Source organism: Myotis brandtii, unplaced genomic scaffold, assembly GCF_000412655.1.
Source record: "Myotis brandtii unplaced genomic scaffold, ASM41265v1 scaffold268, whole genome shotgun sequence".
NCBI classification, from domain to species: domain Eukaryota; kingdom Metazoa; phylum Chordata; class Mammalia; order Chiroptera; family Vespertilionidae; genus Myotis; species Myotis brandtii.
Genome location: NW_005360187.1, coordinates 4,382,814 through 4,400,375, shown reverse-complemented (window position 1 = coordinate 4,400,375; position 17,562 = coordinate 4,382,814). Strand labels below are relative to the sequence as shown.

Below are 17,562 nucleotides of genomic sequence, written 5' to 3'. Positions count from 1 at the left end.
AAGAGCCTCCTAGCCCAAGGTTGAGGGAGCAGGGGAGGAAATGTATTCCATGCAGAGAGAGGAGTATGTGCAAAGGGCTGGTGGTAAGACAGGCAGGTTGTTTAAAAAAAACACTCCTACTTAAATAGGGTGGGAACAGAGGCTGCCAAGGGTAGAGAGATGAGGGTGAAATGGAAAATAAGATGCCAAAAAAGTGGTGGCAAGGACCAGCTTACTCAGGACCAGAACGTTAGAAGGCAAAGGTTAGGGTCTAAGCCAGTGGTTCTCAACCTTCTGGCCCTTTAAATACAGTTACTCATGTTGTGTCCCAACCATAAGATTATTTTCCTTGCTACTTCATAACTGTAATGTTGCTACTGGTATGAATCGTAATGTAAATATCTGATATGCAGATGGTCTTAGGCGACCCCTGTGAAAGGGTCGTTCGACCGCCAAAGGGGTCGCGACCCACAGGTTGAGAACCGCTGGTCTAAGCCGAAATGGATCTGAGCCATTACCTAGAACTTAATTTCTGCTTTGAAAACAAGAGGGCCCCTACATATACTTCTTCAGTTGTGAAACTAGATGCAGACCACCCCTATTTTTAAATTGAGGGTCCTTTTTAGTAGAGAAGCAAGACTGGAAGGCTCAAACTATTCACTTGACCTTCCTGGGCCGTTGTTTCCTTCTCTGCAAAACGGGGACAGCAGTATTGTGCCTCTTGTCTGCTCAAAGCCGATCCAATGAGAGCCCATGTGCAAAAGTGCTCTGATTCAGAGACTTCATCTTAGTCTCCATCGCCCAGCAGATGTTCAATACTGTCCATGAGACAGAGAAGGAAGGTTGAGGGAGCGGCTCTGGAGGCCCACCATCCGCCAGCTGTAAGGTAAGATCACATCTCCAAGCCGTACCTTCCTCGCCCGAAAAGGGAGATGGCAGCACCAAGGGCTCTTAGGAGGATTAAGTGAGATCATTTCTGTTCCAGAGCCTGGCAATTAGCGAGCACTTAATAGGAATCCATTAAGAATAACAGTAGTATTAGAACAATAATACGATTATGCTGTCATTATTCTCGGGCTCCCATTCTTCCCTGTTTCACTTCCCTGAAGCAGAAGGGTCCCTGCCATTGGACTGAAAGCTGCTCCCCTGCGGCCTGGGACAGGGGCCTGTTTCCCATAGAGCAGCATTTGTTTCTCATGCTTTCGCTGCTGCTTGCCTAAACCTGACTCCTTTTATCAGTAGACAAGCTCTCTCTCCACCCGAGGCCCAAATAACCATTTGCAAAGTGAAAGGACAATCAGTGGTTGGTTTTGCCTTTGGGATGCCAAAAAAATTAGTTTGTCTGGTTTTTAAAATTTTTTATTTTGGCATCTGACTGACACAGTCTGAACAACTAATTAGGAACACTCGCAGATCTTGGACTGATAAATTGGCTAGTAAGCCAATTGGAGTCAATTATTGCCAAAATCAAAAATTAAAGAGCTAGAGGAGCAGATAGCTTGGGAATTAATGGCTTTTTCCAACACTCTGTTTCCTACCTAAATATCAATCAGCAGACTGTCTGTTGTCCCCAAATGGTGGGCAGCAGAAATGGAGCTAGGGCTTCGAAGCCTTGGAATACAGTCTCGGTGTAGGAATTGGCATATACACAAGAGGACTGAAAGAAGCTATAAAATGTAGAAAGCATGTGAAATTTATATTACTACTGCAGACGTGTTTATTAAAATCCAGCAAGTATTACTTTTGCTTCAGAACTAGGACATGAGAGCAAATTTATGGAGAGAAGAACGTTTGGATGACTGTCTCACAGACATAAAGCTCTTAAGGCAGAGCAGTTTTAATTAAGAGCAGCATCCTGTGTGAAGTGTTATACCCAAATAGATCCTGGAGGTGAGAGGGGGGCGGCGTTCAGTGGAGGGATAAATCAATTTCAGACATCTGGAATCCAATTAATAACGTCAGTGCTTTCACATGCAAATGCTACTGTGCAGTAATCCTATGGAGGTTCTGCAATGGAAGCGGGATTTCCGCAGGGAGGGAAATTGCAATCATCCTATGTGGTGATCCTACATGTTGCCCAGAGATGTTTGTTTCATTTGTGGCCTGCCGTTACATAGCCATTGAAGTGATGTTTAATGACTAACGAGCATCTGCAAATCAGACCCTCGCCCCTGGAGCTTTCAAGCCAGGGCACACGTGTGCCGCAGAGGCAGTGTGGCAGGAGGGACGCCCCAGGGGTGCTCAGACTGGAGAGCGTTACAGATCTGCATCAGACACTGAGTCTAGGAATGAGCATTTACAGAAATATTTGTTTTGGGGCCTTTAAAGCGATACCTGAAATTATAAGAAACTATTTTAAAGCATTTTGATCTTTTATCCTTTCAAATCAACCAAATAAACTTCTTTAAACCCTTTGGTGGCACTGAGGTGAGATTAATTAAAGGATTAGGACACTTAAAAAAGATTTTTGTGGGTGTTTAATTCATACAGGTATAACTCTCAACATTAATATTTTCAGCTTTAATGAGAATATCAAAGATACTAATATTTAAAATTCAAGCCATATATATGTATATATATATATATACATACACACACACACACACACACACATACATAATCCAAGCCTAGGAGAGAGATATATATTTATTTATATAACATATTATTTCTATTTGTATATATCCCTATTTTTATATATTTATAATTCATATTTATATTATGCATATTATTTATTATGTATGTATATTTATAGGTATAAATATAAGTCCCAGGCTTGGCTCTGTCTACTGTGCCCCTTGGTAATAAATAATTGGGAGGTTAGATGCACAGTAGGAGGCAGAAAGAGGGAGGCATCTCTTTTCTGGCCTGGTGCTTTGAAATGGTCACAAGCCTGGCAGTGCACTTTAACTTCTCCGCGTGGTGAAGAAGTGAGTTTGCAGTTGCCTCATATCTCTGTTGTCTGTGCTGATTTCTGGGTTATGGTCACTTCTAGGGTTTTTTAAGTTGAGCCAGCAATAAGGAAGCCTCAGTTTCTTTCCATTCAATATTCTGGCTTAAAAAATAAAAAGATGTTTGAGATCCCGTGTGACAAAGATCTGTCGCCACACATGGTGAGCTTAGCATTTCAGCTACATCCAGGCTTTATGTCTTCATTAAAGAAGGTTTGTAAGTGAAATAGAGAGAGACGTTTGGGAAGGTTGGCTCCTAATTTGTTTGTCAGCTCACGTGGACCAAGTTCTTTGAAGGGCATGGGAACAGCTCCCTACGAAGTGAATGTGTTTGTGAGGGGGGCAGTTTTGTAACCGAGGCAGAAGGAGTCGTATAGAAAGAAGGAATCATGACCATCAGAGGAGTGGAGTATAGATTTCACATTAGTCGTTTTTCATCTGCCAATACGTGGTGCCGGTGCCGGTGCCAGGCACCTGGCCGGAGGGTGCTAGGGTAGCTCGTGTAGCTCTGCCAAACATATGGTGAACATTGGAAAGAAGTTTGTGAGGTCAGCCTGCTCCACTGTGGCCACCACTTGTGCAAATAGCTTGCCGCTCACCTGCTTTTCTGTGGAGCTGATGTTAAGGTGAGGGAGAGGCCCAGGCGCAGAGCCTCTGGGCCAGCTGTTCTGGCTGCCTCTCTACCTTCTCCTCGAGTACCTGGACATACTGTGTCTCCACAGGTTATCATTCTTCTGAGCCTAAAAAAGTAGGTGCTTAATGAGGGTGATGCGACCAAATGAATCACTGACCCCCATTCTCTTCCAGCCTCCAGTGCCGAGGAAGGGAGGTTCACCCTCGTCTCCGCTCATCTCTTGCCCTCTCTTTGGGCACTTCCTCTCTCTGCTCCAGCCCCTGCTCGGCAGCCAGCTCATGACCACGCAGATACCGTCCTTCCTCTGATCCCTCTCAGCTAATCGCCGCCACCTCAGAGCAGTCTTCCCTGACCACACTGTCTAATGTGGTTCTCTTCATTGTTCTCTCTCATGGTGGCAATGGATTCGATTACTTGCAAAGTGCCTGCTCTCTTGCCTAGAAGGGAAGCCTCCGGAGGGGCACCAGGCCGTGTCCAGCTTGCTCCCCACGGCGTGGTGCAGGTGCAATACACTGCGCCAGCACCTGGTAGACACGGCACTATTTGCTGAATAACTGAGCGAGTTCTCTAGAGAAACCAGCTTCCGACACTTGGGGGACCTGTGCTGTACGTGCCCCCAACCTAATTCAGCTTCTCCCAGTGCGTCTATCTGCAGGGCTCAGCCTTGCTGCCTGGAACATGGTGTTGAGCAGGAGTCTGAGGCTGTTTGTGGTGGCGTATTTTTGGCTGCATGTTCTGTGTTGGCTTACCTTTGTGCAGTGCAGACATTCCACTGTCCTGAGGAATTGCTGTAGTGCCTGGATCCTGCTTCTTAAGGTTTTCTTAGTGCCTTTGAAAAAAGAAGCCATAGTGTATATGAAACAAATGTTTAGAAGATGGAAATGAAACCAGAAGTTGGCCCTTTGCCGCTTCCCTTTCCTCATTCTGACATCACTCCAGGAGTCAGGGCAACACTTGCTCAAGCACCGATATCCCAAACACAGGGAAAGGCTCACGCAATGCGACTGGCCAAGAAAATTGCTTTTTGAATCAGTGTTTCCCTCCCTGAAGTTTGCTGCGTCACAGCCCTTCCTTTTAGAAAGTCTTTCATTTCTAGGTGAGCATGTTTGCAGAAACGGGAGGCCTGAGGAAATCAAACTGGTATTAATCTCTAGTTCCTGATGCTTCACCAATTTCTTACCCATTGAAAACGGGGAAGGCTCAGGGAGGCTGGAGCTGGAGCCTGGAGCCTGGGGCCTGGGCAGGTGTTGGTCAAGGCGTTGCTTCCTGAAAACTGCCCTGACCTGGAGTTGCCTTCGCAGAGGAGTGACCGCCAGGCCCTGCCCCTGGTGGAGGCTGATCTCTGTTTGCAACTTAGCTTTTCTGTTCTGTGCTGCTTTGTCAACTACGCTTTCTAAAATGTCAACCAAATGACGTTCCCAAGAATTTACAGAGTGGGTCCAGCAAACGATATTTCTAATCCCAACAAATACTGTTCCTAATTAGCCTTGTGATGTGAGTTCCTGAGGCTCAGATTTTCACCTGGAAAACGGACAGAGTGAGTCGGGAGGGAAAGTGCTGCTGGGGATTCTGCTCCCAGGGGTCAGGCACAGCGAGCAGCGGGGATAGGAAGATGGACAGTTCTGTGATTTGGTGATCTCTACTATGAGCATTGGAGCTAGGCAGGAGGCTCTTTGCCCAATTAACTATTGTTGGGGGCTTATTATAATTTGAGGAGAATGAACTCCTGGGTTTATGCAGCTGATGGCTATAGCAGTGGTCAAGCTATTGCTGTAAAGGGCTTTCCATCTGAAATGCTGAGCCCAGGGATTAGGCAGCTTAGTCTCATCCCTTGCAAACATGAGGCTCACTGGAGTAAGCCCTGAAGGAAATGGCAGCCATGGAGTGTCTTAGGAATAACTCCAGATGGCACTTCACTCTGTGCAGACAATTCTCAAGTGCACTGACTCCCATGTTGTCCCCCACATTCTCCCCAGCCATAGTCTAGTTTCCAAGTCCTGCTCCTTAACCGCCTGATGTCTTGTAAGAAAGCTCTGAATGGTGGCCGCCAGGAGGCAGTGCAGCAGGCCTTTCTTTAACCTCAGATTTCAGGTTAGCCTCCCTGCTGGCTCCCTTGACAGGAAGGGACTCATCTGATGTTTTAATCAAAATCAACTCTGCATAGGACCAGAAGCCAGGGTTGCCCTTTTCTGAGCTGCTCCTAGCAAGCTTCCGATGGAAACCTGCAAATGTTAATATCCAACCAATTAAAGTGATTTTCTGATGGCAGGCATGAGTTGCCCGCCTTGGTTTGCACAGGTTTTATAGGTTATACAGTATAGGATGCTCTGAAGACCTTTCTCAGTACAGTCAACTGAGGAATATCTGGTCCAAACTGTGATGAGGGCAAAGTCTCATTTGCTGCTTTGGCAATCGTCTTGACAATGTGATACTTTAATGTATAATTGGATAAGCAATTGGGTTCTGTTATAGTACAGTGGTTTGGCATAATTATTTTCCAGGGCTGTGATTTTCTCGTTAATAAATACTTTGGGGGGTTACAAATTCTTAAACATCAACACTCTATGCTCCTTGAAAGTAGGCTGCCATTAATTAATATAAGAGCTTATTTCAGCATTTGGGCCCCACTGGCAGCGCTAAAAAAACGTTTGCTTTTACTCAAGCAAGTTAGGCTGAAGCCAGAGCTTTGGCAACTCATCAGAGGATGAATGCTGCGTTGATTACCTGAGCTCTTCTGGACAAAGGGCAAAGACCTGGGCTTCGGAGCCTTCACAGTGACCAGAGGGAATTTGATTGCACTTAAAGGTCTCACCATCTAGCAATCAGCCTGGGGTTCCAGTTCATAAGATCCCGCACACAGAGAGTTAGAAGAAAGGCCATTAACATATTTTTGCACAAAGAAATAGTTGAATAACCTCAGGGTTCTAAGGAAGCCAAGCGGCGGCACAATACCTTTTTTTTTTTTTTTGGTATCAAGTGAGAGCATGAGGTGATTGATTAGGACCCCAGGAAAGCCCAGCATGGGTGACTGTCTGCTCAATAACCGACAGTTGGAGAAAAGTTTGGTTCTAGGAAGGAAACTTGTGCTCAAAGGATGCTGTGCGTGTGTGTGTGAGAGAGAGAGAGACAGCCTCCAAAATCATGGCATCTTTCTCACCACCAATCTACTAGCAAATGGTCCAGGAAGGCTACCGGGACTTGGGACTGTGAGAAGCACAGGATGGAAGGGAGGCGCAGACTTTGCACTAGCTCTGAGCAGCCTTGAGCAGGGGAGCCGGGATCCGCGTGTGCTACACAAAGGGCCAGGAAGGCAGTGATCAGAGGCATAGGTCTGTCTACGGCAGTGGTTCTCAACCTTCCTAATGCCGCAACCCTTTAATACACTTCCTCATGTTGTGGTGACCCCCAACCATAAAATTATTCTCATTGCTACTTCATAACTGTAATTTTGCTACTGTTATGAATCGTAATGTAAATATCCAATATGCAGGATGTATTTTCATTGTTACAAATTGAACATAATTAAAGCATAGTGATTAATCACAAAAACAATATGTACAGTGGGGCCTTGACTTACTAGTTTAATTCGTTCCGTGACAGAGCTCGTAACTCAAATTACTTGTATGTCAAATCATAAAGTGAACGAGTGAGACACGTGATGCTGGGCTGATGTTGTGGCGTTCACTGTGACGTTCGCTGCACCAACTAGCGGTGAGGTATCTGAAGCTGGCTCGTAACCCGAATTTTAGCTCGCAACTCAAAGCAAAAAATCGGCCGAGAGACAGCTCGTATCTCGAAAAACTCGTTAGTCGGGACACTCGTAAGTCGAGGCCCCACTGTAATTATATATGTGTTTTCCGATGGTCTTAGGCAACCCCTCTGAAAGGGTCATTCGACCCCCAAAGGGGTCTCGACCCACAGGTTGAGAACCGCTGGTCTACAGGGAGGGACCGAGCCCCTCTCAGGAACTGCTCATGTTGCCGCTGACTCGACACCACACAGGTTTATAGGGCAACAGAGCACCCCCTCGTCCCTCCTGTCCGCCCTCGCCCCTACCACCCAGGTCCTGTCACTTCTTGTCTGGCTGCCACTGTCTCCCTCTAATTCCTTCTCCAGCCAGGCCACCTTTTAGGAAAACTATTCCAGTCCTTCACTCCTCTGCTTCTACCCCTTTAATATCTTCTTCGCATCAAAAGTAAAATCCAAATATTTAGCCACCCCCACGGGCTGCAGATGCTGTTCCCTCACTCTTCTCGCCAGTTTCTCCACCACCGAGCTCCCTTCTCCCAGCTCATTGCTCAACGGATTTCTAATTGTTTACTTCTCAGCTTAAAGTCGTCCTCAGTGGGGCCTTCCTCTACGACCCACCCCAAGTTCGCCACCCCCGCAGACCACAGTGCTCTGCTTTCTTTAGCGCTCTCACAATATGACATTATTCTGTTGTCCAAGATCTGCCCCCAGAATTGGAAGCTTCCTACAGGTCAGCCCAGTCGGAACAAGCACACCCACGTGTTAGAAGTCCCTCGCTCAGCTGCCCTTCCCACCTCTGGAGCCTCCTAACTTGACTCTCAAAAGCTTTCAAACTAGCTTAGCCCCCCTCCCAGCATCTTTCTGTTTAGCAATGCCCATCTCACTCATAATTAACCATTTGGTGTCTCCCTTCCCTACCTGGGTGCCCCATGAGGACAGTAAAGGGGTCTGTCTGGTTCAGCGCTTTAGGGCGGGGCCGGCAGGGACAGAACAAATATCTGGTGTATTAATATGTGGTCATTAATGCCATATTTAATGCCAATTTCCCACATTGTTTTACCTAATGTTTTTTTAATTCTTATTTTTAACTTACATTTACAAGGAAATTTGAGATGATATCATAAATGGGAGATAACACTAAAAATAAACATGGTCTAGACAGAAATCTCTTATTTTATTCTAGCTAGAGTCTGGGTGGTTCCACCCTTGTGTGAGAGGTCATGTGGACACCACATTAAGGACATGCTAGTACCAACTGAGACTTTCTTTTATATATATATTGATTCAGGGAGGAAGGGAGAGATAAAACCACCAATGTTGAGAGAGAATCATTGTTCAGCTGCCTCCTGCACGCCCCGCACTGGGGATCGAGCCCACAACCTGGGCATGTGCCCTTGACCAGAACTGAACCCGGAACCCTTCAGTTCACAGGCCAATGCTCTATCCACTGAGCCAAACCGGCTAGGTTGAGACTTTTTGATTAATCAGAAGAACTGAAAGATGACGGAAAAGGGAGCAACTTTCTCACTAGGCTTCAGAGCTGTTTGCAGCTTTCATTGTAGACTGGAGGACACCTTTGGGGGCCTGGGGTGTGTGTTTCATCTTGAGATACTGGAATGTTAAGATTTCTCAAAATGGCAAAGAAATTTCAGCTCTCTTGACGACTCTCATGGGTGATCAGGCGTGGCTGGAACTCCCTGTCAGGATTCATGAGGGAGAGCAGTGCCAGTAGCAGGTGAAGCTGCCATGGGCACAGGGGCAGGAGGGATGGCACACACTTAGAACCCATGACCATGAGAACCCTTCCTTAAAATCACAGTGCAAATCCTGACTTTTTAAAATCAGCTCTGGACCCCGCTCCCAGTGAGAATGACTCTGAGATATTCTGAGGACACTATGAAGGAAATTATAGCTTAATACTTACACCAGACCGACTTGTATTAAATTATGTATGTATGAATCTGTCTTCCCTTTTGGGTGGTGAGACCCCAGAAAGCAACGATTTTTGGCTTATTTATTTTTAGAGCTTTCATAAGACCTAGACCAGTGCCTGGAATATATCTTGTGATCAGTAAGTGCTTGCAGACCAAATAGAAGGTAGTAACAGAGAATTAGGTCTAAAACTCAAAGTATTTACTTCCCCATTCATTGAAGTATTTCCCTTGCCATACTTAGTAGGAACACCTGTCTGAATGGAACCATAGACCCATAAGACATGGTTTATTTAAGCTCTCTGCTCCTTGTATTGTTTTACAAAACTAATAACAATGAGAGATGTAAGTATATATTCAGCCTCTTGCTTCTTGAAGAAGTGACTTAAATAGTCCCCCCCCCACCCACACTTTTGAAGATAGTTTGGCATTTTACTACAGATTACTCCCAAATTCTGAAAAGTATTTAAGTCACCACGAATCATTCCTCGCCTGTACTCCATGACCCAGCTATTACAATGCCAATAGCCAAGGCACTCTGAGCATTACACCCGGGAATCAATTATGGCCCACGTGTCTCACAATTACAGCCTCCATGCACAGAAAGGCACAGTGTCCAAATCAACACACATCAGCACTGCAATCAGAAGTCCCGTCAACACCTCCTCCCCCGAAAATCCTTTCAGGCAGATAAAGTGGGGTGACTGCAGGTGCTTTAAAAAAAAATCTCTTCTCAGAGCTGTCTAGAAATAGAATTCCCTTTGAGGAGCCATCACAGACTTCAGTCATTCTGTTGAAGGTGAATAAAGTCTTGGGTACAAGTTTTTGCAAACTTTGTAAAGTTGGCACATGAATCGAGTATCTGTGAGAACAGCTTCAGCTGTTGTTGTCGCAAGGGAAGGGATGGAATCTGTATCATGTCGGCCATGGCGCTGAGCATTTTCACAGCTTAACTGTGTGACGGAACCGCGGGGGGAGAGGCGGATACCACAGCGCATTGAATCCCCCCACCTGGAGGGAGGGTTGCTATTCTAAGTGCTACTAAGAAAGAAAAAGTAAATTATGACACGCCATCAGTTTTAGGACATGCTTTGATTTCAGAGATGTTAAAATGTGAAAAGCAGTACTTCTTAGAACCGATAAACTATGGCTTTTAAACAGGGCTGGCGGTTTACTCTGAATGTCATGCAATAATAAGCCCTGGAGTAGATCAAGTGGTAGCCTTGAATTTGATCATCCTTTGGACATTTTCCTCTGTCTTTTCTAAGGTTCACAGCTGGGCAGGTTTGGGAATAACCCCAATGCTGGAGGCTCCTTAGATCACCCCGTCACCCCATCACTCTTCATTCTAACACGATTTCTTTGTGAAGCTAAGTTGACTCTCCCCCTCCCAGCATGTTTCCACTTGGTAATGTCCATCTCACTCACAATTAACCATTCGGTGTCTCCCCTCTTTACCTGGGTGCCCCATGAGGACAGTAAAGGGGTCTGGCTGGCTCAGTGCTTAAGGGCAGGGACAGAACAAATATCTGGTGTATTAATCCATGGTCACCGCCTGTCCCTGCAGACAGCTAGGAGGGAAGCCCCTGCATTAAAGCTTACCCAAGGCAAACAGTGCCTTTCCATAAGCCATTGCTTAGGATCATAGGGCCTATCCCAGTGAGCCAGGCAATGGCTTCCTGCCACCAGGCTCTGCAGTTGCCTCAGGAAAGCAGAACTCGACTCCAAACCGCAGCATGTTCATTTCCAAGTCACCTGGGTGGCTCTTCCAGGACCTTCCCCAGGGTCCCTTTTCCTGCAGAGACCAAAACTCCATTCCAAGGCTTCTGAGCTAGATCAGTGTCCCGGGGCTGCTGGCATGGCCTGTGGCCCAGGCTCTCCTCTCACAGGGTGCGTGCAGGACAAAGCAGGCTGCAGGGAGTCTGCAAAGGACAGCTTCAAACCTGTTGGCAGGGCCGCCACCAGGAGGCTAAAGACAAATGCTTCAGTTCCTTATGTGCACGGCTCTATCTACATACACAGATGTTTTTCCCAAATGTACTGCCTCTCAACAGTTAAGTGCATCTTAGCATTGCCTGAGAAATTTGAAAACAATTCCCAAACCCAGGCTGTGTTAAAAATTAAATGGGAATCCCTGGGGAGGAGCCTGACATCAGCAGTTTTTAAAGTTCTTCCCGTGATTCCCGTGAGCAGCCAGGGTTGAGCATGGTGTTCTTTTTTCCTCCTGCTTTGTTGTTAGACACAATGTATAAAGACAAAACAGCAGGGATCCTCTTGGACCTCAAAAAACAGCAAGGAAGGAGGAGGTTCCAGAAACTTTTTTAAAGTACAAGACAGATTAGTGCCCAGACCAAGGGCGTGGGTGGCAGGCCACAGCCACAGAGTCAGACTAAAGGCTCCTCCCTCTCCTCAGAGCCAGGACAGCCCCAAGGAGCATCTGAGCTTCCCCAGAAAGGCCTCCGCCCAGAGGATGGGTCTTGCCGCTTCCCCGCTTGGGGAATCGTGTGTACCAGGGGCCTTGCTATGAACCTACAGACGACTTCATTTGAAGCCGTTTCATCAAGTGCAAAGTCAAAGCGGAACGTCGGGGTCTCCAGACCCTTTACTAAGTCCACTTCTAACTTGGGCTCATGTAAAAGGGAGACACTTGCTAGAAACGGAAATCACATCCATGTCTTTCTTGGCCAATCCTTGTTTATCCCACGGGTGTTTCCTAACACAAACGCATATGCTGTGCTCTTCGATAGGATCAGCAGAGTAAGTGGATGACCACTCAAAGTTGCCTGAAAATCTTTAATCATCTGGGCAAAGTCCCCGTTTGGAAAGCTGTTGTCATAATCCTGAGCACGCTTTATTCTCATTTCAGAATGGGCCTTCTTCTCTTCTCACTCATTCTTTATCTTCCCCATTGCCTTCACAACACGTGAGTTCCTCCGCACTGAGCTCACAGCCTTTGCACACTGACCTCCTTGCTGACCAGTGTAAATGGCATTTCAGCCCCTGCAGGGCAGGAGTTTCTAGGGGGGCGGTAGCCACTGAACGCTGCTGCGGGGACTTGCAGGGGCAGCTCCACTCCATTCATCCTCCTGAGTGGGGATGTGAACCACGGAGAGAGTGGACACCGGGGAAGGCTTCGGAGACCTTCTTCTGGAGCAGGAACTGTGGAGTTGACTGATGTGCGTGTTTGCTTCGTTACATTCACCTGCCGGGGCAGATTATCCTTCGGGTGTAAGGGAAGACGCTCTAAGAGTTCTGGGCTTATTGCAGCCACATCATCAAAATCAATCTCTTTGCTCTTTGTGGCACCTCCTTCTGTCCACTCCACTGAAACACAGGCTTTCTCCAAGTCCCAGTCCTTCCACTGGCACTGTGACTGAAGCCATGACTATGTTGGATCTTTTTGTGGAGACCAGGAAACAAGCGGGCCTGAAGTGACCAGTCCATCAGGTCATCAGCAGGTGGGTGGGGAAACACACCCAACAGCAAGAATCTACAACTCCGCTAACCCTCCAAAGTCCTGAGCATGGACGATCTAAAGAAAGCCACAGGCTTGCCTCGCGGCATTCAGGAGGGAAACCTCTCAGTTTTAAAAACCACGTACAACAGAGCTTTGCAAATATGACTAGTTTTTGTTTTATTTATTTCCTATTTTCCGTAAACAACTTCTAAGCGTTGGCACAACGTTGCCATCTGTAAGGCATATGTCAATAACAGACGGTCGCCTAATAATTAGAAAGTCATTAACGTTTGCCAGCTCTAAATTATTTGGATTCATCTGGTATGATCCACACTGATGAGGCCACTTAAATGCTTGATTTCTGTGTCTTCCGATGGCGGAGCCAGAAGTGGGAAGATTGTATTTTCTGAGCTTTGCATTGTTCTTTGTCATCCTACTGAATTGTTACTAGATGGATTTATAACAGGTCTAAAGCTGGCATCAAAATGAAAATTAGTTCTTGAGTAGAAAAATGGCAATGCAGTTTGACTCGCCTGTAGCAATTGTGTCAGATCTGCCTCTGCAAGGGAGAAAATGACTTCTTAATGTGGTTTTCTTCCACGAAGGAGAATTAAATCTATGTGGCAAGATGTAAAACCAGGGTGCTGGCAGCCAGATTCTGAAGGGAAGATCCATGACCCTCATAAACATATCTGTGGCCTGGTTATATGCTAATGGACCTCATTTAGGGAAAAGCTTCCCCCGGGTGGAAAGATAGCTCAGCTTCAGAGCTGGGCTATTGTCCCCGCACTGTTTTCCTTCTGTAGCAAAGTTTGCTCTCAGATAACAGGGCAATTTCTCCATCTGCTGCCAGCTGCCAGGGTGGGGGGTCTCTGGGTCAGATTTAGAGTGATTTGGCCAATCACTGAAACAGCAAATCCCACTATTTTCATTGGTAGAGTTTTTGCTGAGTCAGCAAGATTATTTTAGAAGGAGCGGACTTTTGGGCAAATGCACCTGCTGGGTGGAGCAGGGTGTGTAGAACAGTCTACGTGGGTGGCCCTGGAGTTCCTCAAGGATGGATTAACAGGCAAAATCAGTTGTTGGGAACAACACTGGTGCTTCCACTGCCTCGCTAGGTGATCTCTGACAGGAGAATGCACCTCTGGGGACCTCACCTTCTTCCTTGGCAAGATGGAGCTCAATAGTTCCTGCCTTGTATATGGGTTATTGTCAGGATTCAATGAAATGCAAGACGAAATAATACACACCAAAGGCACTGCCCTTCACACCCTAAATACTAACCATCATTGATGCTGTTAAATCATTTGCCTCACTCTCCTCAAATGGCTTAACACAAAATACTACACTGCAGTCTGTGAAGAAGTTATACCTTCAGCATTTTGTGGTGTATAGAGTCTCACACAGGAATAACAGATTTAGTTAATAAAACTGAATTGCAGTAGGACATTAAGGGGAAAATTGAGCTGTTCAAATGGAGAGTTCTGAGAACAGCCCCTCTCTCTGATAGAATGGAAATGTTATCCACTCTATATGTAAATCTGAGACATACACAAGCTATTTTTTAAAGAAATATGGGCATCTGAAGAGGATTTTTAAATGATTCAACTAAGATCAGTTGTTAATATTTTGATGTTTCCTAATTTAAGTTTTTACTGTTTACCTGCTTGAAGCCTCTTTTAATAGACATACTCTTATTTCTTACTCTGTACTCATGGCCCTTGTATTATTACCGTAAATGTGCTTGGGCTATTTTGGTTCACTGAACAAAACTGCTCAAAGCTCGTATAAGAGAGGCTAAGGCACAGAAAGTGGTAGGTAAATCCAGGCCAGATGAGAGGAATGATAATGGCAGGCAGCAAGCTCCATGCCTGGTAAGTGAAATGAATGAATGAATGATGAGGGCTGAAAAAGAAAATTAGCATCTTGTGGGGATTATAAATGGCAGGATGCCCCCTCAATCTGTGACTCCTACACCCAATCCCGGTAGACAGTTCCAAGCAGAGAACAGGCCATCCTGTGTTAGGCAAAGAGGCAGGGTGTGAGAGAACCTCAGCATAATGCTTGCCAATTCCAAAGAAATAACCGGAGGGCTGTAAAAGACGTGGGTGGATTAGGATTTACGTGCGCGATGCGCCGGCGGTGGCCAGCCAGGGAGATTTTCCACAACCCAGGCCTTTTCAGCACAAGGTTATATAGAGCACAGAAAACAGGGCATGCTGCGGGAGGAGGCATGCTTGCACATGAGCTGTGTGAGACCGAAATGCTAGCTAGCTGTTTCTATGTCGTTTCTTGACTGAGGAGCTGGCCAGTCCACTTACTGATGGCCTTCATCATGTTTCCACAGGGTGAGAGGGGAGTTGGAGCGTGGGAAGGGGCCCATGTTCTCACACACCAAACAGCAGCCTAATATGGTTATTTTATTGCAAATGCTGGAAATGTGATTTTATATATGAAACCACCCCATATTCAAATTTTGGCAACCAAGGCAATTAAAAGACACACACCCACACCTCCCAGCCTATGATTTGCAATTCTGTTCAATTGCCCCACAGTACTTGTTCAAGGAGATCTCAAGGATCCATTAGAGCTAATTCTGTGTTGTTGTTTTTTCTCCAAAGCTCCAGACACATGACAAAGAGGGAGCGGACTCCCCAGCCCTGTGGAGATCAGAGGAGGAAATGGCAGCAGAAGCCGCGGCGCTGCGGGCCTACTTTCAGTGACGCAGGTAAAGGCTCCACCTCCTCCCCACAGAGACCCTCCAAGGGCCTCAGGAAAGGGGCTCCCTGTGCAGGATGGGGATGTAGAAAAGCAGCTGCACCAACATTCTAGGCTGGTGGCTGCAAAAGACAGAGAAGCTAGAGTAAGGAAAACCCGGATTCCTAAGGTCTAAGCCATCCTGTGAGTCCCCTCTCCTATCTCTTCTCTTCCTGCAGCCCACCCTCACCTCTCTCCTGTTTCCTCCTCTCTGATCCTGCTCTTCTCCAATCCAGTTTTCACAAAGCAGCCCAAGATAGTTTGTAACTCAAACCTGATCGTCTAAGATAGCGGTTCTCAAGCTGGGGGTCGAACGACCCTTTCGCAGGGGTCGCCTAAGACCATCGGAAAACACACATATAATTACATATTGTTTTTGTGATTAATCACTATGCTTTAATTATGTTCAATGTGTAACAATGAAAATATATCCTGCATATCAGATATTTACATTATGATTCATAACAGTAGCAAAATTACAGTTATGAAGTAGCAACGAAAATAATTTTATGGTTGGGGGTCACCAAACATGAGGAACTGTATTAAAGGGTTGCGGCATTAGGAAGGTTGAGAACCACTGGTCTAAGAGGTTAAAATCCTTTAAGGGAATCACAGCATCCTTAGGCTCAAGGCCCACAATTCCCCTGTCCGTCTGACAGGTGCTGTGGACCAGCTGTCTCCAGACCAGGTCAGCCACGCCTCTGCTCTGGCTGCTGGTTGGTAAATCACCCTTTGCGTTTCCATGTAGCTTTGGCTGTTAGGAAGCTCAGGCCACAGAGAAAGGCCAAGGTGAGAATGATGTTTTGCATTAATGGCATTTAACCATGAGGAGATCATAGATTTCAGATGCTGGTAGAAATCTATAGCCAAGCTCCTTCTAAGAATGCATATAAACACCAAATTTTTATATAATGTCAAGGGGATCATGGATCTTCTGAAATTAATGACTAAATAGGGTTGTCATGAAATATTGGGATACATACACCTAGATGAAAAAATAATTTGTTGTTTAATCTGACATTCAAATTTAGCTGGACATCCTGTATTCTATCTGGCACCCCTGTTAAACCTCCTTAGATTGTTTTTTTCATCTGGTTTTATGTAAATGTGTTTATATTATAACCTGTTGAAGTACGTCAGGTACTAATTAAATACAATTAGTGGACAAATACTAGTAGCAACTGAATTATATAAAATGGAATCAACCACTTAGTGATCATGAATTTTGGCTAGAAAACGCATTCATTTATTTCCTTTTTACTTTATAAAGTAAGCCCTTTTAAGTTAGTTTCAAGTGTATGTGCACTTGATAGCTCCCCCCTCCCCCCCCTTTGAAAGTGTTCTGATTACTGGAAGATGCAGTTTTAACTGCCGCTCCTTCCTTACCATGGGCGTGCTCAGGCCCTTGCATTCTGGAAAGCTGATTTCATTCCCCCAGGCCACTGGCTTGTCAGCTCAGCACTCGATTGCCTGAAGGGACAGCGTGTAGTGCTAGCAGAAGCTGTCTTTGATATTTCATTCTCACCCGTTCACCTCCTCATTTCTTTCTTTTTAGGCTCAAGCTAGTTTACCTAAGAACACAGGCCTAGGGGCATGCCTGCCATCCTCCTCCTGTCCTCTTCTGAAAGCGAGTGTGTCATTTTGGAATGTCCGGTCCGAATGGGGTAACATGCCTCAGAGTCAGCTTCCTAGGCTGGCTTTCCTTCTGTCTGGGTTTCCTGTGTAATGGCAAGAAAGCTCTAGGCTTTCCCCAAGGCTTGCTGCATGGGAGGGCTTTGTCTTACCATGTTCTCCTAGACATTTCAAGAGGATTTAGACTGCTCACCCAAGTTCCCAGTATGCTTTTGTCCCTTTTTGCTTCTGTTTTGCCTTGAAGCCTAGCATCTCCTGCCTACCAGGTGAATCCATGTGCCTTAGAAGTCTCACCAGAAAGGTTGTTACCTTAACTTGTTATACAAGCGATTGCACACTGTGTGAGTTTTTAAATTAACTAGCATGAACTTCTCTCTTTAAGGGCTTTTGTTTACAGACCAAACAAATCCCCTCCTGTTTTCTGGGCAGTCGGATGGGTGATGAGGGTTGCCCAATAGACACAACTAGTAAACA

General features: G+C 45.9%; 1 protein-coding gene across 2 annotated transcripts in view; it reads left to right on the top strand.

The window, feature by feature from the left end:
• FHIT (fragile histidine triad) overlaps positions 1-17,562 on the top strand; it is a 733,138-nt gene that overhangs the window by 695,106 nt on the left and 20,470 nt on the right. For both annotated transcript variants that reach the window (XM_005868429.2, XM_014541387.1), the window contains exon 5: positions 15,321-15,427. In XM_005868429.2, the coding sequence (XP_005868491.1) occupies positions 15,321-15,422 (102 nt within the window). In that variant the 3' untranslated portion in view covers positions 15,423-15,427. The remainder of the gene's footprint in view (positions 1-15,320; positions 15,428-17,562) is intronic.